Consider the following 23,773-nt stretch of genomic DNA (forward strand, 5'->3'; position numbering starts at 1 on the left):
CAAAACTGGACTACTGCTTTATTATTGGACTTCCAGATAGATCATCAAGCCTGATCCAGAATGCAGGAGTGCATCCAGGGGCACATTAAAATACTTCTTGGCCTATGGAATGAACATTACGCTGGGCCCACTTACCAGTCATCAGATAGGGGTGGGGTGAACTCTATTACTCTATTTGCGCACCATCACCATTTATATCAGCATCTCCCACTGAACGATGCACTCTTCCCGTGAATGTTGACGGGAACAACAGGGTGGCAGATGTCGTGAATTGGGCCCCCTTGGGAGTTGTGGGCCCCTGGACTTCACCCCATGTAAGCCTGTGCATTACTGCACCCTTGAGTGTGTCTGCTCTTCAGATAGCCCAAGATGACCGACTTCTTTACACACTCCTCTTGGTCACTGGCTACCTGTAGTCACCCACATCAAATTTAAAGCTATGATACATTATGTTCTGGTCTCAGACTTCAGCACTAGCTTGGTATTGTTCAAGTACTCAATTGTTATTTGGTATATTGTTGTCTCCCATTGATTATTATTGCTTCTCATTTGTAAATTGCGTTCGCTAACTACAAAATAAATAAATTAAAGTGTAATTGTGATGAGGAGGAGGGTGTGGCCGGGCCGAGAGGATGCATGCCTGGCACTGAGTTGATCAATCAATGGGAGAGGGATAAAGGAGGAGCCGGGGACACCAGAGAGAGAGAGAGACGCACATGGCCACTCTGTGTGCACACGTGTGTGTGTGTGTGTGTGTGTGTGTGTGTGTGTGTGTGTGTGTGTGTGTGTGAGCGTGTATTTATCACTTTGTGGGGACCAAATGTCCCCATAAGGATAGTAAAACCCGAAATTTTTGACCTTGTGGGGACATTTTGTCGGTCCCCATGAGGAAAACAGCTTATAAATCATACTAAATTATGTTTTTTGAAAATGTAAAAATGCAGAAAGTTTTCTGTGAGGGTTAGGATTAGGGGTAGGGTTAGGTTTAGGGGTTAGAATATAAAGTTTGTACAGTATAAAAACCATTATGTCTATGGAAAGTCCCCATAAAACATGGAAACACAACGTGTGTGTGTGTGTGTGTGTGTGTGTGTGTGTGTGTGTGTGTGTGTGTGTGTGTGTGTGTGTTAGTTGATGTGCCATTATGTTTTGGCACCAATGTAACGGGGTTCAAGGAATGCATGGGAAGGAGGAAGCTGGGACCGGCTTGACAAAACACGTAGACATTCATTGCACATGCGCTTTAAGTGTCACACAATAAGGCTTTTCAACCGTAACATTCAACACACAGACAGGTCCAGTTTGCTTTTCACGAGGAGGAGGGCGTGGCCAGGCCGAGAGGATGCACACCCGGCCACACCCTCCTCCTCATCGCAGTAATGTAAATGCAACTGTTCTAAATACTTAATTTCAAATGAACTGAAACCTGGTGTTTTTATGCACTTGATTACACTATAGTATTCATTCAATTAAATACATCCCTTCAAAAAGACGCGTTTGGTATAGTTATGCATTTTTATTTACACTTCATTGACTTATAAAATCAAAAGAAAGCAGCATCTCAAAACTTTGCATCATTTGTATTAATTTTAGACAACAAAAACTTTACAAAAATAAATAGCTTTACAATTATGTTAGAGTAACAAAGCACAGTCCTTCACTGAAGGGATAATACATTTAGCTGTATTTGTAATATAACTGGAATGATCAATGCCACATTAACATTTATATCCAATCATTAACAGTTACTGGAGCATTTCTTAAGCATTATCTGTGATGATAGGGGGTCCAACCTGTTTTATTTCATGCTGTACTGTTTTTGCTTAATAACATTTTCACATCTACAGCTTTATAAACCTCATAGACAAATCAGCTCTAACTAATGTCATCAGTCAAACAAACTACGGGTTTCATACCTAGCAGAGAAAAGAGCAAGAAAAACCAGCAACGTCTCATTTGATTGCTTACAGAGAAATTCCTAGTTTTCATTCACAGAGCATTTCACAACAATTTGTGATGTGCACTTTTTAAGTAAACAGTGTTTATAAAGAACACTAATAGCTAATAATAGATTGCATTCAACCTTCTGAATAGGCAATAACCTTATAGAAGTAAACTTAAAGGTTCCTGAACTAAAAGGTCTTTATATAAAACACCTACAGTAATTGTACTACTTAAACTTCTATAAATTAGCAGGTGATTGCAGACTCAACCACTGTTTACCTTTGACAAAGATTTCAGTATTCATTAAACAGTTTAATATACAGTATTTATATGACCATGCTTTAATCAAATATTCTTGACATTAGTGAGATTTGAAAATGAAAGTAAAAATAAGGCTCTGAAAAATGCAAGCCATGGTGAATCTGCATTTGACTTGCACAACGGCTTCAGCCTCGTCATAATCAAAGACCGTGATGTGCTGCGTGTGTTTGTGGGCTGGTTATGGATTAATATTGTCAGTTAGATCATCGTTCGCTTCTAAAGTCTATGAAAACGCTTGCCGGTATTGAGATTGCTTCTCAAGATTTCTCAGTAAGCGGCTCTGACATGAGCAGCATGTTGGGAAGGGGTATGTATGTGTAGATATAAACTAAATCTAATTGGCTATTTTTATACATGGGACGAGTCATAAGAGATGACCTGTTCCCAATTCTTGTTTCAGTAGGAAATTCGTTAAAACACCAAATCGAACTGTGTTCGTAAAGGAGCTTCACTTGGACTATAAGGACATGAGCTTGCATCCCCACTAACCCCATTTAACCCCAAAATCCATTGAGAAATGGCAGTGCTAGCACCCTCTCTCGACATACTACTTGACTCACTATTTAAATATTATAACAAAGCTTATCCACGCTATATGCATATTGATACATAAAATATATAGACCTTAGCTTACTGTATTCAGTGTGACGATTGAGCCTGTTCTGAGAGCACATAATCCTAATTTGTGGGTCGTAAAACATCTTCCACTGTCAATAAACATGAGAGGTACTTGTTTTTGATGTGGGTATGGAAAACGTGTGTGGAGCGGAGGGGGGTGGGACCGGGCGCGCAATATTATATGGAATGGAGCTACCGGTATTGTTTTTTGACAAAGAGCCACACTCTGAGAAAACATGATTAGGAGACAGGAAACTAGGAAAATGGCAATAAAGTATTGCTTACTGAGGTAGATCTTCATTGGAAAACCTTCAATAGTGGTTATAAATATAAACATTTAGACAACAATGTGATTAGTTCATTAATCACTAATGACCAAGTTCTCTCAGTACAGCTCAACCATTTGTCCTTCTGAAGTTACTGTAAATATTATCCTGCTCCAACCTGAAGCATGGTCAAAATGATCTGTATATTGTTCCTGTTTCTCAGGAATCTCTTTTCACCTCAGAATAATCAGATATTCTTTAGCACTCTTGGTAGAAACACTTTTCAGATAGTGATTCTGGCTTTTTTGCAGGGTCACAATTCTCTGGTTCCACAGCCTTCCCAGAGTAATCAATGCATAAAATCCTGCGGTGGCGTTCCCCATGGCCACAGATTTGTGAGCATGAAGACCAAGGTCCTGACTGCCATATGGGACATGGCAGGTCTGCACAGGCTCTTATATCAGAAGGTTTGAGCTCTTTATTGCATTGGTTTGAATAAAATCCAGCATTATCTTTGCATTCCACATTTCTCCTGGACCATCCTGATCCACAGGATTTGGAGCATTCAGACCACTCTCCCGAGACCCACTCTGGCACCCCAAATGGATGAATCAATTTGACAGAAATCTTTTTGTCTTTGGGTTTGCTGAAATACATTGTTTTGGAGATGTAGAATGTGTATTTGACTTTTGGTGGGATTGTTTCTCCAGTAGTGGAAAGCAGCTGTATGGTGATTGGTTCCTGGAGCTGGCGGAAACTCTGAATTCGCTCCAGTGTGGTAAACGAGCCACTGTACTTAAGCACAGCCCCATGCACTGGAATATACTGCTCCACGGTGGATACTGAGTAGTTCCCATTTAAGATATATTCGCCATTTTCTCTTCGAACGGCCAAGTAATGCCCATCATTTGGTAAACTTCCATGACTCTGCTGTTTGATGTTAATGGTGGTGGCCCCACTTGGAATCGTCACAATGTCCCTATATCCATGGCTAAAGAAAGGGAAGATCTAAATTACTGTGGCCATAATAAATGTCATTCTGTACAGCAACACAATAAACTTTAAGACATTGCACGTTAAAGATAGCAGTGAGATATCCTTACACAACTTTGTTGAATGAGCCAGATATCATCCTGCAGCTCAGGCCATTCCCTCCACAAATGCCACATTTGTCCAGCTTCTTACTAGAATCGATCTCCAAGTCACAGCCAGCTTTGATACACTGACCTTGCACACAGAATGATGTGGTATCCGGTCCACATGGGGTTCCATCAATTACCTAGGATTGAACAGTACTAATTCTTATGACAAGTGTAAAAACAAACCAGCAAAGATAAAAGCAAAAACCATGAATGAAACCAACCAGCTCCAAGGTGAATCATAACATTACAAACTTTAGTATGAAGCACAAAAATATATATAAAAAAAAATATGGACAAAAAGACAAATGTACAAGACTGTGTACTTTACACCTTTTATGAGGACATGGCTACAGTGCCATGAAGCATTTGTGACAATGAAATCAAATTAAATCGATGGAAAAATATCAAACAACTGGTGTTATCACGTGAGTGGGCAGTTGCTACATAGCTCTTTTGCCGTGATTTGTTTGCTGCAACTCTCTGATTGGTAGATCGTTTCCCCCCTGGATCATGAAGAACTAGTGTAGTTCTTGACCAGGAATTGCGCTATTGAACATGGCTTTTTACCTTTAAGTTAAAATAGACTGATGGCTTCAACAGAAGGAGATACCATTGCTTAACAACCTTTGAGCTCACTATGGGTCTGTCTTTAAAGGTTTCTAAGTTAGCGTTAGAAATCTATTCACTTATGGGGAAAATTAATTTGATTTTTTACTTCCGGAACCAGACTGTTACGCTCTATACATTTTTTAAATAATCTGGACTTACTTTAGCTTCAAACACTCTAAATTCACTGCTGCCTCTTGCTCTGCAAAATAGTTTACATCTGTCCCGCAGCGATACTCCGGCATATTTTGGTATCCACTCCTTTACGTTTCCATGAACATCGAAGTGATTGGGATTGTTGTACTTCTCACATTGTTCCTCTCTAAAACTTTTTCCTGCAATAACAAGAATTCTTAGCTAGAATAATGGCAGTCATATACCAGTAATGGTTGAGACTGAAGAAAAAAACATACCTAGGATATTCTCACAGGTTTGTTTGTTGCAGGACTGGTACTTCACTCTCTGGCCCAAACAGTACTTTCCCCCATTCTGAGGTGATGGCTGGGTGCACTCTCTGTAGGAGAACATCACTCCTCCTCCGCATGATCTGGAACATGGTTGCCATGGTCCCCACTCTTCCCAGCCTCCATCCACAGCCAACTGAACCAAAGTCCATACCACACAACTTTCACAACCAAATGAACACTCTAGAATCTCTGTATAAGCTGCAAGTATGCAATCAGATCATATACTTTGTATGCTACTAAAAGACACAGTTACTGTGTTCTAGATTCATTCTATATGTCTATTCTGCAAACTATTAACATTGGGGTGACATTTTATAACTTCTGTTGTCTTAGTTGAACAGATATGACCAAGCTCAAATTGTTGAAATGTAAATTCTTTATATGGTAGATTACTTTTAGTTTAAAAGTACCTTAAAGCTAAAGTATGTAACATCTGCCCTACTAGTGTCCATCCATCCATCCATCCATCGTCAACCGCTTATCCTGTGTACAGGGTCGCGGGGCCTACTAGTGTCACCAAAGAGAATTTCAAAAAATAGCATTGTTTTCCAACGGGTTTCCGGGACACTCGCCCCATCTACCAATGGTCGGAAAAACAGATAGTCCCACCACAAACTCAAGCCATTGGTTGAGCTAATGTTTCTGGTTGGGATCACCACAGAGCTTCAATGTTTACGCTTTCAGCCTACAATCAAACTACAAAGGCCTTATAGTTGGCTTAAATGCTCTGCATATTAAAGGGTAGTTCACCCAAAAATTTTAATTCCCTCATAATTTTCTCATCACATAAATCTCCACTTTCATTTCACATTCTTCTTATTTTGTTATTGGCGATTCTTCGTGCATATCGCCACCTACTGGGCAGGGAGGAGAATTTATAAAAATGGACTTAAATATTGATATGTTTCTCACCCACACTTATCATATCACTTCTGAAGATATGGATTACTTTTATACTGCCTTAATATGCTTCTTGGACCTTCAAAGTTCTGGCCACTATTCACTTGCATTGTATGGACAGAGCTGAGATATTCTCCTAAAAAGCTTTGTTTGTGTTCAGCAAAAGAAAGAAAGTCATACACATCAGGGATGGCATGAGGGTGAGTAAATAATGAGAGAATTTTCATTTTGTGATGAACTCTTCCTATAAGCTGAGATAGGAGAACATTTTTCCAAAATTACACACATCACCTTTAATAATGTTTTGTAACCATAGTACTGAAATAAAAAATGACATGTCAACAATTCAATTTATGTTACACATAGGGTTGTTTAAAGATTAAACTTGAAGTACCTTAGGATTCATGACTTCTTCAGAGGACATGCATACACTGTTCAGACAGGTCATGTTAGGGGCACAGCTTGTGCCATCTGCCCAGGGTAGACTCCCATTCCTAGTTGTACAAACAGACTGGCCTTCCTCCTGGCACCAAAGCTGTCTGCACACCTCACTGGCTGAAGTGTTGGGACAATGTGAATACTCCTCTCCAAATATCTGCTGGCATTGGCGGTCCAGGGTGTAAGTTATGCCTGGCAGCTCAGTGGGCAAGGCCACTATCGTCTCAGGGGTGTCCAGTAAGCAGTCTCCTGTTATTATCCAGAGGAAGAGTTAGGGAGTAGTAAAGCAAGAAATCAAAGGATTGTGTAGCAGTAGGAACATTCGGCTCCTGGAGCTGACATTTAGGGAGACCTGCAGGAATGCACATCTGGAGGAGTGAGTTGCGAGGAGAAACACGAGTGAGCAAATATCCACGTGGTGCAATGGGCCACTGCCCACTTCAAATGATGCAGCAGTTAAAAAATGAAATGCGTGAGACCAATACTACAGAGACATGGCCCGGTGGAAAGAAAACATTTGTTATAATTCTTTTTTATGAGTTGGAATAAAGCGATAAGCATAAGTTGATGCAGCGTTCTAGTGTATTACTATAAACAAGCTACATACACTCAATTCAAAAGTTTAAACTGATTTTTGTAATTTTTCTATGTTTTCTTTTTTCTTATCCCAGCTTAATATGCTGAGAGATCTATAAGTATGCCATTTCCATTTGTAGATAGATTTAAACTAATAGTGTAGCACTGTGGCTCTATGGCACTGTCCTACCCGACACAGCAATATTGGCTTGACCACTGGCATTTTGGTTTTTGGGGCAGAATTATACATTTGTGCATCCAATGGAAGATGGGTGAAGTTTCCATCAGGATAACACAGGAAATTGGACGACTGGAGCTCAAAATGTTCATACTGCACATTCAACAACCCTTCCAGATTCGGCTACTAGGCCACAGTGATTTCAAATTTCGGTAATCACAGACTGATTTTAGAAGCAAAACTTAATGTTGCTGAATTCTCAATGTGGTCAGATTTATGTTTTCTGTAAATATTTGTACAATTCCATTTAGTGGCGCTTGTTACTCAAAAATAAAATATTTCAGATTTAAGCTGACTTTTATTGGAGTTTACTAGAATCAGTTTACTTACTGAACCAAAATTACATGGCATCAGCCAGTGTAATTACTAGGACTGGGTAAAAATATAGACTTTTTGCGATGCATCACCATCATGATCTTCATTTGAATGATCTCTATATTGATTCTTGAATCTCAAAATGAATCTTTTAATGTATGCGGCAACCCTATACAATACGAGTAGATTACTGGCATATGGACAAATTTTGCACTATGGGACAACCACTGTGATTAACGACTGTTTGATAAGTTTTCAGATTTCACTAACCAGTGAAGTAGTACAGGTAAACGTTTGGTCCGACTCATTTTGTGTAATGTGTTTCCAAAGACGAGATCCATGCAAACCATTTGTCATTGAATAATGTCTCTTTTAATATACTTTCTGTTAGGGTGACCATAATGTTGATATCCAAAAAAAGCTTTAGAGATCACATACAGAGGTTGCACTACAACTATTTGATGGACTGAGTTGTAAAATTTCCATATTGGTCTATTTATATCAGTCATATTAGTTAACATTTCCCTGACATAGTATATATTTGATATATATGTTGTCTCGATTTAGTCAACATGTCCAGTTAAAAAATTACAATGCTTAATAAGCATCAGTCTGGTGAAAAAAGTGTTCCATTTAATCATTCACAGAGTCGGGGGGGCAAATTGGCCCGGTTGCTATGGAGGGTAGAGTCACACGGGGTAACCTCCTCATGGTCGATATAATGTGTCTGTAAAGGGATATAAGGGAAAGGAGGAGGCGAGAACCGGCTTAACAATATAAATAACAGATTCATGAGAAACTTAAACAAAAGACACAAACACACACGGCTGTCACCTGACCATAAACAATCTCTCTCTCATCGCACCACATTCCGCAGTCAGCCTTTATCCGTCTCTGAGGCTTAATTAGCCTCATAAGGGACCGGGTGTGTCAAGTCAAGTCAAGTCAATTTTATTTGTATAGTGCCTTTCACAACACACATCGTTTCAAAGCAGCTTTACAGAAGATCAGGCATTAACAGACAATAAAACTGTAATGTCTATAATGTCGATGAATCATCATTGTGTAATTAGATAAAATACGATTGTAATTGTGTTTAAAAATAGGTAATTAAATAATAATTGTATTAATAACCCCAGTGAGCAAGCTGAAGGCGACTGTGGCAAGGAACACAAAAATCCATAAGATATTGATTAATGGAGAAAAATAACCTCACAGACTCACAGTGGGGGCCAGATCCCCGCTGGCTAACATCATGAATATAATGTAAATATTACTTAGGAATAGTTAAAGTCATGGTTTAAAATGATTAAACTAAGTAAGTGTTAAGAGTCAGTGTTTAAACATCGATTTTGTTTGAACTGTAAGATTAATGACCAATGTCTTTGAAGTCCATCCTGGATTAACTGCAGAAGTTCACATAGATGCAATTGTCCTTGTTAATTGGCTGATGAAGGCTTTTGTTGGCAATTGTTAGTCTATGTATTCCATTTCAAGATCGTAGTCCATCAATAGACCGAGGTGATGCAGGCAGAGATCAGGGATGTGAAACGCAGTTCAACCTGGCCAGTAATTTCAGTGAGGTTCAAGTGGTCCATCCTAAATCCAAGGTTCAGACAATGGCATATGAAGTATCCCATGTCTTATGGTTGGGGTTGGCATCAGTTCATCCTCTGATGTCCATCATAATAGACTGAAGTGATGTTTGGCTGGCAACAGCTGCATTTAGTCATCATCATTCTGCGACATGTAGAAGTGGAGTCCAACATGAAGCAGGAATGGTGCTGGATCCAGTCGGTTCTGGTGACCTCAGGATAGGAGTCCCCGAGGTTGAGACAGTGAAACAAATAAAATAATATAAGCCTAGATGCCATTCAATTTATTGCAGAGATATAAATCATGATCAATGTTTCTGGTTTCTGATTCTGGCAGACTAAACTAAAGCAGACCATTGTTTGTTGGAGGATAAATTAGGTGTATACCTGGCTAAATAGATGAGTCTTTAGTCTAGACTTAAACTGAGGGAGTGTGTCTGTATCTTGAACAGTGTTAGGGAGACTATTCCATAGTTTAGGTGCCAAATATGAAAAGGATCTACCTCCATTTGTGGATTTTGATATTCTAGGAACTATTAACAGGCCAGAATTTTGCGATCGTAATGAACGTGATGGAATATAGCGTGGTAGAAGGTCACTTTGCAAGTACTGCGGAGCTAGACCATTCAAAGCTTTGTACGTAGTAAACAGAATTTTAAAATGAATACAGAATTTAACAGGTAGCCAATGTAACGAGGATAAAATGGGGTTAATATGATCATATTTCTTGGTTCTCGTTAGCAATCTGGCTGCTGCATTTTGAAGCAATTGAAGTTTATTTATTGATCTTGCTGGACATCCTCCCAGTAATGCATTACAATAATCTAGTCTTGACATCATGAACGCATTAATTAGTTTTTTGCCATCAGTAACAGAGAGCATGTGCCTTAATTTAGCAATATTTCTTAGGTGGAAGAATGCTGTTCTACAAACATTGGTAATTGATTTTCAAAGGACAGATTGGTATCAAATATAACACCTAAGTTCTTCACTGTTGAAGATGATGTAACAGTACATACATCAAGAGTCAAATTATATTGTAGTGGCTTATTTTTAGAGTTTTCTGGTCCAATAATTAGTACCTCTATTTTGTCAGAATTGAGTAGAAGGAAATTTATGGTCATCCAATCTTTTATTTCACTGATACACTCTGCTAATTTCGAGAATTGTGAAATCTCTTCAGGTTTTGAAGAAATATAAAGTTGTGTATCGTCGGCATAGCAGTGGAAACTTATTCCACGATTCCTGATAATATCTCCCAGGGGAAGCATATGCAAGTAGAAAAGCAGAGGCCCTAAAACTGATCCCTGTGGCACTCCATATTTTACTTTTGTTTGGTTTGACAATTCCTCATTTACATAGACAAAGTGGTAGCGGTCTGCTAAATATGACCTAAACCATACTAATACAACTCCACAAATGCCAACATAATTCTCAAGCCTATTCAAGCGAATGTTGTGATCTATCGTGTCGAATGCAGCACTACGCTCTAAAAGCACTAGAAGAGAAATGCAGCCGCGATCAGATGATAAGAGCAAGTCATTTATAACTCTGATAAGTGCAGTCTCTGTACTGTGATAATCCTGACTGAAATTCTTCGTATATACTATTTCTCTGTAGAAATGAATATATTTGGGAGAATACTACCTTTTCTAGTATTTTTGACATAAACGGGAGATTTGAAATCTGTCTATAATTAGCCAGTTCTCCAGGATCAAGTTGTGGCTTCTTAATAAGCGGTTTGATAACTGCCATTTTAAAGTTTCTTGGGACATGTCCTAAGCATAGTGAGGAGTTAATAATATTAAGAAGAGGTTCTGAAATTACAGGAGATACCTCTTTTAAGAACTTAGTTGGTATAGGATCTAACAAACATGTTGTGGCTTTTGATGTTTTGATACGTTTTGTTAGCTCTTCATAACCTATGACAGAGAAGGATTGAAGTTGCATGTGAGGAAAATTATTAACACTGTTTTCTGAAGTGCTATGACAGATGATTGCATAATTCCAATGTAATATCTGGTTCTGTTGAGGCTTTATTCCAAACCAATTTAGCAACAGTACTGAATAAACATCTAGAATTGTTGTGGTTATTTTCTATGAGTTTACTAAAATATGCTGACCTGGCAGCTTTTAGTGCCTGTCTGTAGCTACAGACACTATCCTTCCATGCACCACGAAATAATTCTAATTTTGTATTTTTCCACATGCACTCCATTTCCCGAGCTGCTCTCTTGAGAGCATGAGTGTGATCATTGTACCATGGTGCAGGGCTTATTTCTTTCATTTTCTTTAATCAAAGTGGGGCGACAATATCAAGAGTGCTAGAGAAGACTGCATTTATATTTTTTGTTATTTCATCAAGTTCTCCTGGGCTTTGGGATTTATTGAGTGTATGAGATAGATCTGGAAGATTATTAGTGAAGCTATGGTCGAAAGAATAGTTCTACCTGAATGATAGCGTGGTGTAGATTGAGTAACATTAGCTGATTTCAGCATACAAGAGACGACGTAATGATCTGAGATGTCATCACTCTGCTGCCGAATATCTATATTATCTAATCCATATGACAGAATTTAATCTAGCGTATGATTATGGCGATGAGTTGGTCCTGTTAGATTTTGTCTGACTCCAAGAGAGTTGAGAATATTGATAAATGCTAATCCCAATGTGTTATTTTCATTATCTATGTGAACGTTGAAGTCACCAACAATTAAAGCTCTAACTATAGCAACTACAACATCTGATAAAAAATTTGCAAATTCTCCAAGGACAAAAGACGACAGAGAATTTTTATTTATATCTGACGGTGTCACATTAAGCATTATTAGTTAAAAAGACTTACATTTATATCCTGTCCTCTGAGTAACACCAAAAACTTCACTGTAAATTGTAGCAACATCTCCTCCTTGACCCTTCAGACGAGGCTCATGTTTATAAGAATAACCTGGGGGAGTAGATTCATTTAAACCAATTCATCCGGATTAAGCAAACAGAGCGCATACAATCTATGATCTGTTTTTATTTCATTAACAAATAGTGATTTGGTAGAAAGAGATCTAATGTTTAGTAGCCCTATTTTTATATGATGTGTATTTTTTATTTGTTTAAGTTTGACCTTAATAATTATTTAGTGAGGGTATTGTGTTTGGTAATTCAGGGAACAGACACAGTCTCTATGAGATATCTAGGTGATACATTCTCTATGTGTTGTAGTTTATGTGACCTGTGTGACGTCTCAAGGCAGCTAGAAGATGTTCAGATTAACCATTTTGCCTGCTTCCTGACCTGGGCCCCAGTTAGTCAAATACTATCATTATTAAGACAATGAGCCAAATTAATAGAAAGGAGAGCGGCACCTTCCCTGGAGGGATGGAGTCCGTCTCTCTTTAAAGTCAAAGTCAAAGTCAAAGTTTATTTATAAAGCGCTTTTAAAAACAGCCAGTGTTTGACAAAGTGCTGTACACTTAAAACCCATATTACTGCTACAAACGGTCAATGGGGTAGCAGGTCAGGTCTACCCCAAAAACTCAGTGACACTAATCTGCTATAAACCTCGTCACCACGACGAGCAGGGAGGGGACCAGAGCATATTACAGTGTTTGACATCATTTATGCAAATTCGCACACCTCTTTAACATTATCTTTAGTGATCTCCGACTGGTGAAGCCGGACATCATTAGTGCCGACATAGATACAAATTTGAGAAAATCTATGTTTAGCATTAGCCAGCACTTGTAAATTTGATTTGATGTCAGATGCTCTGGCCCCGAAATGCAATTAACAATAGTGGCTGGAGTCTCTATTTTCACGTTCCTTACAATAGAATCGCCAATAGCAAGGGCTCTTTCATGATTCTCAATGGGTGTATCACTGAGTGGGGAGAATCGATTGGAAGCCCTAACAGGAATGGGAGAGTGGTGTCTCTTTGCTGAGCAAGTATGCCACCGAGACGTCACCCAAACGCCCTGCTGCAGGGGCTCTACAGCCGAAACCAAAGTGTGTATGTTGCTCTCTGTACTACTCACATCCGAAACAGTATCTACCGGCTTCTCTTTCTCACTGACCTCCACTCGCGTTCGGATGCGAGTCTCTAACTCATTAACCTCCTTTGTCACCCTGACTAATTCCTTACATTCACATGTGAATCCCTCACTGCTGACCGAGGAGGCTATTGTAAACATGTGACATGCAATGCAGGAAGAAATAACATGAGCGGATGCCATGACTTACTGCAAATTGTTTGTTGTTGGTTGTTCCTGAGCGGTGTGGGTTTGAGATTGATGTGAATCCCTCACGCAATTGTTTGTTGTTGTTGGTTGTTCCTGATAAGCGGTGCTTTGAGATCGATGCAATAATCTGTGTACCACAGAGGAGAAACAACGGGTGTGCGCTGAAAAAATGCACGCAGTTTAATTGCGATAAAAATAGAACACGGATGCAGGTGGGATAATAATACGAGGGAAAACCTGATGCGTGCTTAAAAATGGCAGATGTTAAAGATTAAAGGATGAAAACAGATATATAAGCGATGCTAAAAAACTAGCAGGCTACAAACACAGACTCTAGCTAGGTGCCAGCAGCAACAGGAAAAATACACGCAGATGAATCAGTAGAAAAGAGGAAAAACCTGAAATGAGGTAAAATGACAAAGGATATAACGATGAACGATGAATATAACGATGAACGTTTAAGAATAAGAATAAGCAGCCTAAGCAGGCTACAAACAAACACTCGTGCAGCCTGCCTTCAGCAACAGGAAGTCCAGTGATGTCAGAATCAAGAATCACAATCCCCCCGCCCTCCGCCCTGTCACATTCCTCCCTCATTCTCTCAGGCGGTGGAGCCCCCGGCATAATGTACAGCCCCCCCCCCTTTCCCTGGGGAGGGGCGTGCCTTCTGTCCCGTCTGCCGGTAGGTCATCCCCGTCTACCTGGGTGAGGGAGGGGACAAGGGGAGGGAAACAGAAATAATTAAAATAGGGAGGTACTTCCTTAACAGTGTATTACCCACCCAAAAAAAAACACTGTACAATTTAAAGTGAAAAAAAGTGAAAATTAGAGTGAAAAGGCCAACGCGGAGAGGCAGTGGGAGAGAGAGAGCAGAGAGAGAGATGACAAAAAAAAACTCGCCAGATCTCCGATACACCGTAGCTTGGTCAACGGCCACTCTTCCACCCTCTAATGGACGACAGCCACGCATCCCCGGGCGGATCAGAGGCAGTCCTCCAGCCCCTGGCGGACGGAATGCTCCGCCGCGTTCTCGGGGAACAGAAGAGGTCTCCCCGCCCCTGGCAGCGGTTCTCCCGCTCCAGGCGGTTGGCCTTTATCCCTCACGGAGGCTTAATTAGCCTGATAAGGGACCGGGTGTGTATAATTACAACCCGCCCTCCACCCTGTCACAGTGTGGTTCTCACTCTCGGTGGGGCGCATGGTGAGTTGTGCGTGGATGCCGCAGAGAATAGCGTGAAGCCTCCACACGCGCTATGTCTCCACGGTAAAGCACTCAAAAAGCCATGTGATAAGATGCGTGGATTGACGGTCTCAGACACGGAGGCAACTGAGATTCGTCCTCCGCCACCCTGATTGATGTCACTACGCAACCACGAGGACTTCGAGTGCATTGGGATTTGATCATTGCAAATTAATAATAATAATTTGTTCTTATAAAAGTGTTCTTACATAATGTTTCCTGAATTTTCCAGGAACATTTTTAAGAGAGGAAAAATGTGAGAACTTCACACTTCGTGTTCATGAAAACTCTTGCGTACACACGTACAGCGCGCATGTACATAGCGAGCGGGCGAGTGAGAGATAGTGAGGGCTCAGCCAATCTCAGCCAAAATAATCACACAAGTACATCGTAAACACATGAAAACATAGCAAGTATGAAATACACAGAATGTATGATAGGCCTAACTGTAAATGTCACATCAATATGAAGAAACATCCTGGCAATTTTTGCAAATTTTGAAATCCCAGCCAGAAACGTTTTTCAGATCCGAAAAAGAGGAAGTATGGTCACCCTATTTCTGTTCTTTACAGTAAAGTTGTTGATCAAAAACAAAATAAACATTTAATTCTAATCATGCATAGCACAGAAGCCATTTGATTCCTCTCTCATAAATGTGTGCTCAACCAAAACACAGAGACTCTCATTGAGCTGACGGTATTCTTAAAGAGACAGTACCAGTTTTAGCATATGTTCTAGAAAAATCAATGTGTACACTTGCAAATAGTACAGATTATGCATGTAATAGTTTTTTTTTTTTTTTTGATGAATGTCCATTTTTATACAGCTAAAATGTGGTAAAAATAATGAAAAACTAACAATAAAATATTATAAAAATATTATTATAACATAAAATTAATATATAGCCTAATTGTACCTAGTAAGAAGGTCCCCAGTATAAATAACAGCATTATTAAATGGCTGTCTGGAATACTCGATTCTGATTGGTCAATGGCGCCATCTGGCAGTCTGTTATTGCTCTGTAAAAACCGCACATTCATGAATCAGACCGCTCATATGGGCCCTGCGTGCCTTCTCTGCTGCTTCTTGGATCACTGTGTGATCTCTCCAAGAAAGTTTAGAAAAACATTCAACTCAAATAAAATTGTCATGTCCATTTCTTTGTTTATTTGGCAAGTAGTCTTGTAATAGCCTGGATAATGAGGAGACAGATGGTCATTTTTACAAATAAACACCAACAGAACTCCAACGCAAACCAGAGGTTGATTCCAACTGTTCAGCGATTTCTTTCTCCTCACATAATTACAGAATTTCAATGTAAATCAATATTGTATGTCCATGTATGTATTTATTTATGTATTTATTTACTTGGTTAGTAGCCATGTAATAAGTGGGATAATGTAACATCCCTTCATGGTGATACCGATCGCCTTATCGGGGTTTATTGTGCGATAACAACTGGTTGACTGTACATTATCCCTTACTTAGCTGAGAGAGAATTTCTTTCATATGCAAGCAAACTGGACAACTGAAATATACCCAGTAGAATTGGAATCTAATCAAATGGAAATCAAAATAAAATCGATTTGAGCGCTTGTGAAACGGAATCAAATTGAATCTGGGAATCTGTATACACACACTGAGCATGTGGCAGAAGTGCAGTGCATAAAATCATCCAGATACGGGTCAGGAGCTTCTGTTAATGTTCACATCAACCATCAGAATGGGGAAAAAATTTGATCTCAGTGATTTCAACTGTGGCATGATTGTTGGTGCCAGACAGGCTGGTTTAAATGTTTCTGTAAAGTGCTGATCTCCTGGGATTTTCACGTACAACAGTCTCTAGAGTTTACTCGGAATGGTATCAAAAACAAAAACATCCAGTGAGCGGCAGTTCTGCAGACATAAACACCTTGTTGATGAGAGAGATCAACGGAGAATGGCCAGACTGGTTTGAGCTGACAGAAAAGCTACAGTAACTCAGATAACCACTCTGTACAATTGTAGTGAGCAGAATAGCATCTCAGATGGGCTACAAAAGCAGAAGACCATGTTTGGACACTCATTGAGCACTTTATTAGGAACACCATGGTCCTAATAAAGTGCTCAGTGAGTGTAAATACCCAGCCCTTGTATTTACAGTGATAATTTAACCAATATTTAATGCTGTTTTTTAATTGCTATTGTAAAGACTTCACAAAAAACATACAATGAAGCAATAATAAATAAAATACTTAAAACCAAAAAGTGTGTATTCTTTATAAAGGAGAAATGTGTACATACCATGTCCATTGTCAAAAAACTGTGTGACGTATAAAGCGCTGCAGGGAGACCAAGGAGAATTCTTATTGAACTGATTGAATACAGGGGCCATGATATGGTCCTCTCCCAGATGTCCAAAAAGCTGCACACAGTTCTTAGTGTCATCATGGGGCATACTTAGAACATGGCCTGAAAGAGGAAAACACCTCACTATTCATAGTTCAAGAAGGGCCAGTTCAATGTTTACAAATTCAGCTCATCAGAGCATATCCACACCTAGCTCGTGGGTAGTTGTGAAAGCAGCCTGAAGACCGTTGTCTTCAATAACAGAACAGCTCCTTTTAGTATCACATATGGTCCCAACATCAGCTACACCCAAGGTGTCACAGCTCTGATGTCCACAGATGTCCTGTAAGGCAGTTTAGTATAAATAAATATATATATATCAAATTTTATTTGCTGCCACAAAAAATGTTAAGGTCTCTGGTTATTAGCAAGACCGAAAAATATTTTGCCAGTGTTTCCATCATAAAACGAAGCAAATAAATAATTTTGGCAGACAGCAGCCCTATGAAGTGAGAAACTGTAACTGTGTGGTGTCTGAAATGTATCTCAAAAACATGCCTTGAGCCTTTTCCATCCCTTCGACCAGTGATCTGAGACTGAGACAAATGTTTCCAAAGCAGAAGACAGGACCACAAAACACACATGATTCAAGGCACATCTGGCCTTGGCACAGCCAGAGAGTTGATCTCACGTGTGCACATTTCAGAGGATCTGCAGTCTGTAGTAAGCCAGCGCAAAGTGCTTCTATTTTCAGCCTAGACTTCAGTTTCAAAACGGCCCAATGTCTGCTCTAGACAAACAGGTCAAGCTCAGGCTATGTCGTGGAAACTGTATTTCAGTTTTTAGAGAAGTATCAGCAATGCAAACTTAATTTGTAGCTATTCTAAATTCAACTCAGCTCAGGATTCTCAGCGTATTCAGTTTCATTATAAAGATTAAAATAGGACCCATAAATGGATATTGCCACACTATTTTGACCCACCAAAGCAATGTGACCCGAAATTCATACATATTGCTTACCTCTCTAGTAAAAAGGATGGCGGTATCGTAGTGCTCAGGATGCCTGTGGTTGGGCGGGTTGAAAAGCTGTTGCCAGGCACAGAAGTTGCGCAGTGCAACGCCTCCATTAGTGGAGATGGATGGCCCAACCTCCTCATCTTCCACAATCAGTATCTTCACAAGCACTATGTTTATGGAGTTCTTAATGCTGGGATGCTTGTAAATCTGAGCAGCCACTGATATCAAGGTAAGCATGTAGTGCTAAAGAGAGAATATCATAAGTAGCTCACTTTAGCAAGTGTGCAGCAGAATGTAAAGTGTAAATGCATGACACCTTGCCAGCACACCTCATAGTTGCTGAAAAGAATGGCTTTCGTTCTACATATTATTGTATATTACAGTAACTTGCTGCTTCAGGCAAATCATAACCAAATTTAAAGCACTGCTATAGGCCTACACAGTGTATGTTAAAATACTTTTGAAAACAAGGGATTATAGTCTACTTGTATAGCTGTATGGACATAAAACAGTCAAACTGTCTTATAATAATTGACTGAAAAAAGGTTGAAACTGGTTCAACTGTCTGTAAATGGGAATAATTTTCTGCCAATATAGCCAGAGACAAGTTTGTTTATTGTACTGCGCTGACAACACATTTGGAACGCCAGCCACTGGTGGTCCACACTGACGTGCATTTCTTTATAAGGAATTGTGTTTCCATTACTGCAAATTAGGAACTTTTGGATCCCGACAGGAACATCTGGATTGCTATCTGCCTCATAATCGCTATCCAGACTGTCCATTTATTCACACTACTGCCAATTCCAATCATTTGTTTTCGATGACTCAATGAAGGAGAATTTGGAGGGGGTGGTGGACCATATGTGGGTGTGAAAATCCGTGCAGTTCCAATGAGTTGTGACTCACTCTTGAATTGTAGCTTTTGTTATATACATTTTTACATATCCCTTAGAGTAAATGAAATACCTCTCATTGTTTCATTCCATCTATTTCCATTTAAGTATGCTGAACAAGTATACAATATATATTTTACAGTGTTTGTATGGGTGTGCAAAATGCTATAAATTATTAGTATTTAAAACATTTTAAAGGACTGTTAACCCAAAAAATAACTGATCTGTCAACATTTACTCTTCCAAATGTTGTTCCAAACCCTTCTACCTTTTTTCTTTTTCAATGGAACATAAAAGTAGATTTCAGGCACAATGTTAGCCTATGTCCTCGTTCACTTTCATTGTATGGAAATAATATGCAATTAAAGGAATATTCAACACAAGTTAAGCTTAATCAACAGCATTTGTGGCATAATGTTGATTATCTCATAGAAACAACACAAAAATTACGTGGTTTATCTTTTAGGTTTAAATGTTGGAATAGGGGTAAGGATGTCTGCTTTGTTTACCTCTCATTTGCTTTTAGGACACTTTTGGTTAAGTGTAGGTTAAAGTTTTAGGTTAGGAAAGTATGGTACACTCATTAAAACCTCCATCTAACATTCACCTTAAAAGCCTCACCATTTCACTCGCTTTCGGCGCCCCCTTGCTGGACATTTTACTGGGAAACTGCAGCGAAACGTTTAATGAAGTGTGTAATTTTGTTTTGCAAACTTTTTGCCACGGTCACTTAATTTTCATGACATCAGACTGATTTTTGGAAGGTTTAAAGGCAAAAATGTGAAGCTTATAATTTCATAAAAGCACTTGCATTAATTCTTCTGTTGAGCTGTAATGTTGTTTAAATCAACGTTTTTGCGGTATTACATGGTTCACAGTGTTTTGTCATCATGGTAACAAAGTTGTAAAATTAGATATAGATTTACACAGAAAAGGAAAGTGATTTTATCACACTAAAATCATGTTAGCAAGCATATTGTTTACGTCTTGTGGCTATAATTTTGAAACAGTGAGTATTTTAACATTTAAGTACTTGCCCCATTGGCCCTATTCAAGTGCCTCTATACATCGCAGGTATTCTTAAGAAAAGGAGGAAGTTGAAATAAATGTTTGTGGTAATAAACATTTAGCCACAAATGCTTTCAATTAAGCTTGTATTGAACCCAGAATATTCCTTTAAAGTGAGTGGTGCCTAAGGTTAACATTTTGCCTAACATCTCTTTTTGTGTTCCACAGAAGAAAGAAAATCATACAGGTTAGAAACACATTGAGGGTGAGTAAATAATGACAGAATTTTAATTTTTGTGTGAACTGTCATTGTAATGGGCCATTATTTGAGGTCTAAAGGACATATTTGTAAATCTAGCCACAAATCTAGCACTGATTTGAACATTTTTGGTCGATACAGATCTTAACAAAAAACTATATGCTGATAATGATACCGATATTTTGGCATTAGCTCGTCATCAGGTTATTGTTTTATTTAGGAATGCATAAAAATGTATAAGGAGGCACAAAAGTTTTTTTTTTTACTGTTCAAACAGTAAATAAAGATTGTCCAATATATATATATATATGCATATATGTAATTTTCGCTATCTCAGAAGTCAAAGTTTGCTGGTTTCAGGTATCTGTAACATCTGTTTTCTGCATTAACAAGAGAACAAGAAAGAATAAAAATTTAATATTACATGTTCTTAGGAGTGCCAACCATTCTAGATAGTGTGGCTTTTATTATTTCGGGATTGTGCATTTGAATTCACAGAGTTTTTACAATGTGTGTTACTAAATAAACCATCGGTTATGCATATCAGCATTTTCGTGCTTATTACAGATATGCCAGTTGTTTTAATCTGGTCAATAACTGGCCAATAAATATCGGCAGCCGATACATTGGTGCATTGTTAGGAAACGGTTCTTAGCCAACGTGTTAGTAAATGCTATTATTTAAAGCATCTATATCTTATTCAGTTGTCAAAATTTGTCAATTTGTCACCTGACTCCAAATAGTTTTATATCTACCTGAGAGATTCCTTACCTTGATCTCATCTCCATAGAAATGGGTCAGGGAAGCGTCAGCGACCACTAAAGTCTCAATAAATCTGGGTGTAGAGACAAACCGTTTACGCCTGGAGGACATCTGCCTCATCAAATCTGGATCATTCTCATCTTCTCTGAGAACAGACAGCGGTTCTGAGACATGCTGGGACTTGGTAACATTTCTTCTTTTAATGGTATGCAAATGTTCTGTGAATTTTCCATGTTTCCCAAGGCTGAAACCTTTTGGTTCGACAATATATTCTCTACCATCAGTGATAAATGATCCTAAAATCCCTTGACATAAACTGACGGAGACAATGGAGTCTTCGTTAGAGTCAACATCCCCGGTGTAAAAACAGCCTTTCAGTAATTCAGTCCCATCCTCTTCAGTCTGATTCAAGGACTCTGTCAAGTTGCTGTTGGACTCAGCCAAGTGTTTGGCTTTGATACGATAAACCTTTAGTGTTGGAGATATAAACGTGTTGTCCGGCGTCAAATTGAGTGTGAAATTCTTGCCGAAAGCCGTGAGTCTGAAGCTCGGCTGTTCTTCGCTCCTTCTTGCCACTCGTCCACCGGTCCGTCCCGTCAACCGCACAGGTGTAATTTCCTCAGTCTCAAACGAGTGAGAAAGTGTTTCCGTTAAGAGGCAAACAATTAAGGTTGAAATGACCCAATGTGACCACATTTTATAAATGTATTGATATTTAATAATAATAATGAATTTAGGTGAATTTTGAGTAAATTAATAAATTAATTTATTATCTGCCTATCTACAGTTATAAATTAAGTAAAACTCTCATAAATTGGGCTGAAGCTCGGGTCTTGTTTGTCTTAAAATAAACAAGAAGACAAACTTTTAGAATTATACAGCACATGCCAATTAGTTATCCATCTATTCCGAAAATGTGGTTGATTATTTGTCAATATCCCTGGTGCCTAATACGTGTAGCTACAAATAGAGTTAAAGCTAAATCGGAGCCAAATTCGTGTGCCTCATAAGTCCACAGCACTGTCTCGGGATTGTGACGCTCGTATTTATACTTTCTGGGAAATGAGAGGTTTATTTTTGATATCCAGCGCTGCTGCACTTTCTCCTCCCACTGTGAGCCTGTATAAAACCTCTGGATCGGATTTGTCCAATGAAAACTGAGAGCACGTCCCTTCCTAAATAGCAACAGTATGTCAACTGAGTTAAAGGAATAATTCACCCAAAAATGAAAGTTCTCTCATCATTTACTCACCCTCATGCCATGCTAGATGTGTATGGCTTTCTTTCTTCTGCTGAACATAAACAAAGATTTTTAAACTAATTGTTGATTATCGTCCCCAGCGTTTAGTGGAGGTGGGGGGACCTAATTGCACCCCCTTTAGTGAGCAGGTGGCACCCCCTTTACATGGCAACCCCTATGTGTTGCATACCTTGCATATATGGTTTTTGCACCTCTGCCTTGATGCATGCGCAAAGCGCTAGATGCCGCTAGGAAGTGTAATCGAGCTTGAAATCATGATCACCAAGGGGACTACTGATGTCAAGATTTATAGTGAAAAAGGAGTTATATTTAGATCTGTTCTCACCTGAAACCAATTGGATCACTTCAGAAGACATGGATTAAACAACTGGAGTCTTACTGATTACTCTTATGCTGCATTTATGTGCGTTTTCGAGCTTAAAAATTTTGGTCACCATTCACTTGCATTATATGGACCTACAGAGCTTAAATATTCTTCTTAAAATCTTTCTTTGTGTTCTGCTGAAGAAAGTCATACATATCTGGGATGGCATGAGTGTGAGTAAACGATGAGAGAATTTTCATTTTTTGGGTGAATTATTCCTTTAATATTAGGCTTGTATATTGCAGGTATCAAAGTGACTAATATGTTCCTCAAAGATCTTAAAAGTTGTTTTGCTTTTTTAATAAACTGGCATCAAAAATAGAGCTTAACTACTTAGATTAATATCTATAGGGAGGTGTAGTTTAGTAGGTAAACATCTGTACTAGTAGATAAATGAAAGTCTGGATGTTCCACGAATTGCCCATGAGTTATTGTTTCCTTGAGCAACACACTCTCTGGATGCTCCACTGGTGCTGCCCCTGTAATAGATGCATTGTAAGTCGCTTTAGATAAAGTATAAGCTACATGACTAATTGATAACTAATTTACAATGCCTTAATCTATGATCGTAATCGTTGTTGACTCTAGGTGAGACTATGTAGAGAAGCATTTACTATTATCCCCACATGGTGGCAGCAAGGATTATTATTCGCTTCATTGCTTTTTTTTCATTCAGAGTGTATCTGCTCTGTCAGACACCAGAGGGCGACGTTGATCTTGATGAGGTTGAAACACAAAAAAAAATCCAAAAGATACTTGTATCTCAAGGCCCTTTTGATATTTAATCATGTGAAGGATATGAATTATAGCTATTTACAATTCAAATTTCAAAAGATAAAATGCTATTTCTTGATATCAGTAATTAGGTTTGCACTAGTATCTAGTGGAACTAGTTTATATCTTGATATAAAAATGTTGTCATTATTCATGGTAATCGCTCATTTCTGATATCAATAATTATTACACTGTTACTAGTGCA

General features: G+C 38.8%; 1 protein-coding gene across 1 annotated transcript; it reads right to left on the minus strand.

Moving 5' to 3' along the window:
- Positions 1-1,484: 1,484 nt before the first annotated feature.
- LOC127629762 (A disintegrin and metalloproteinase with thrombospondin motifs 8-like) lies at positions 1,485-22,197 on the minus strand. The gene is made up of 9 exons (XM_052106990.1): positions 21,179-22,197; positions 18,248-18,487; positions 17,438-17,570; positions 17,183-17,350; positions 6,659-6,951; positions 5,311-5,497; positions 5,060-5,232; positions 4,253-4,428; positions 1,485-4,140 (listed from the first exon to the last, which is right to left on the minus strand). The coding sequence occupies exons 1-9, from the start codon at positions 21,863-21,865 to the stop codon at positions 3,408-3,410; spliced, it is 2,790 nt and encodes a 929-aa protein (XP_051962950.1). The 5' UTR covers positions 21,866-22,197; the 3' UTR covers positions 1,485-3,407.
- Between the last annotated feature and the right edge of the window lie 1,576 nt (positions 22,198-23,773).

Source organism: Xyrauchen texanus, chromosome 36 (genome assembly GCF_025860055.1).
Source record: "Xyrauchen texanus isolate HMW12.3.18 chromosome 36, RBS_HiC_50CHRs, whole genome shotgun sequence".
In the NCBI taxonomy this organism is placed as follows: Eukaryota; Metazoa; Chordata; class Actinopteri; order Cypriniformes; family Catostomidae; genus Xyrauchen; species Xyrauchen texanus.

Excerpts from the sequence above, each read along its gene's own strand:
- LOC127629762 (XM_052106990.1), bottom strand. The coding sequence starts at position 21,865 with ATGTGGTCACATTGGGTCATTTCAACCTTAATTGTTTGCCTCTTAACG. Across the intron at positions 18,488-21,178 it reads TCTATGGAGATGAGATCAAG|CACTACATGCTTACCTTGAT; the intron begins GTAAGGAATCTC and ends TTCTCTCTTTAG. Across the intron at positions 5,498-6,658 it reads AAGAAGTCATGAATCCTAAG|TTGGCTGTGGATGGAGGCTG; the intron begins GTACTTCAAGTT and ends ACTTTGGTTCAG.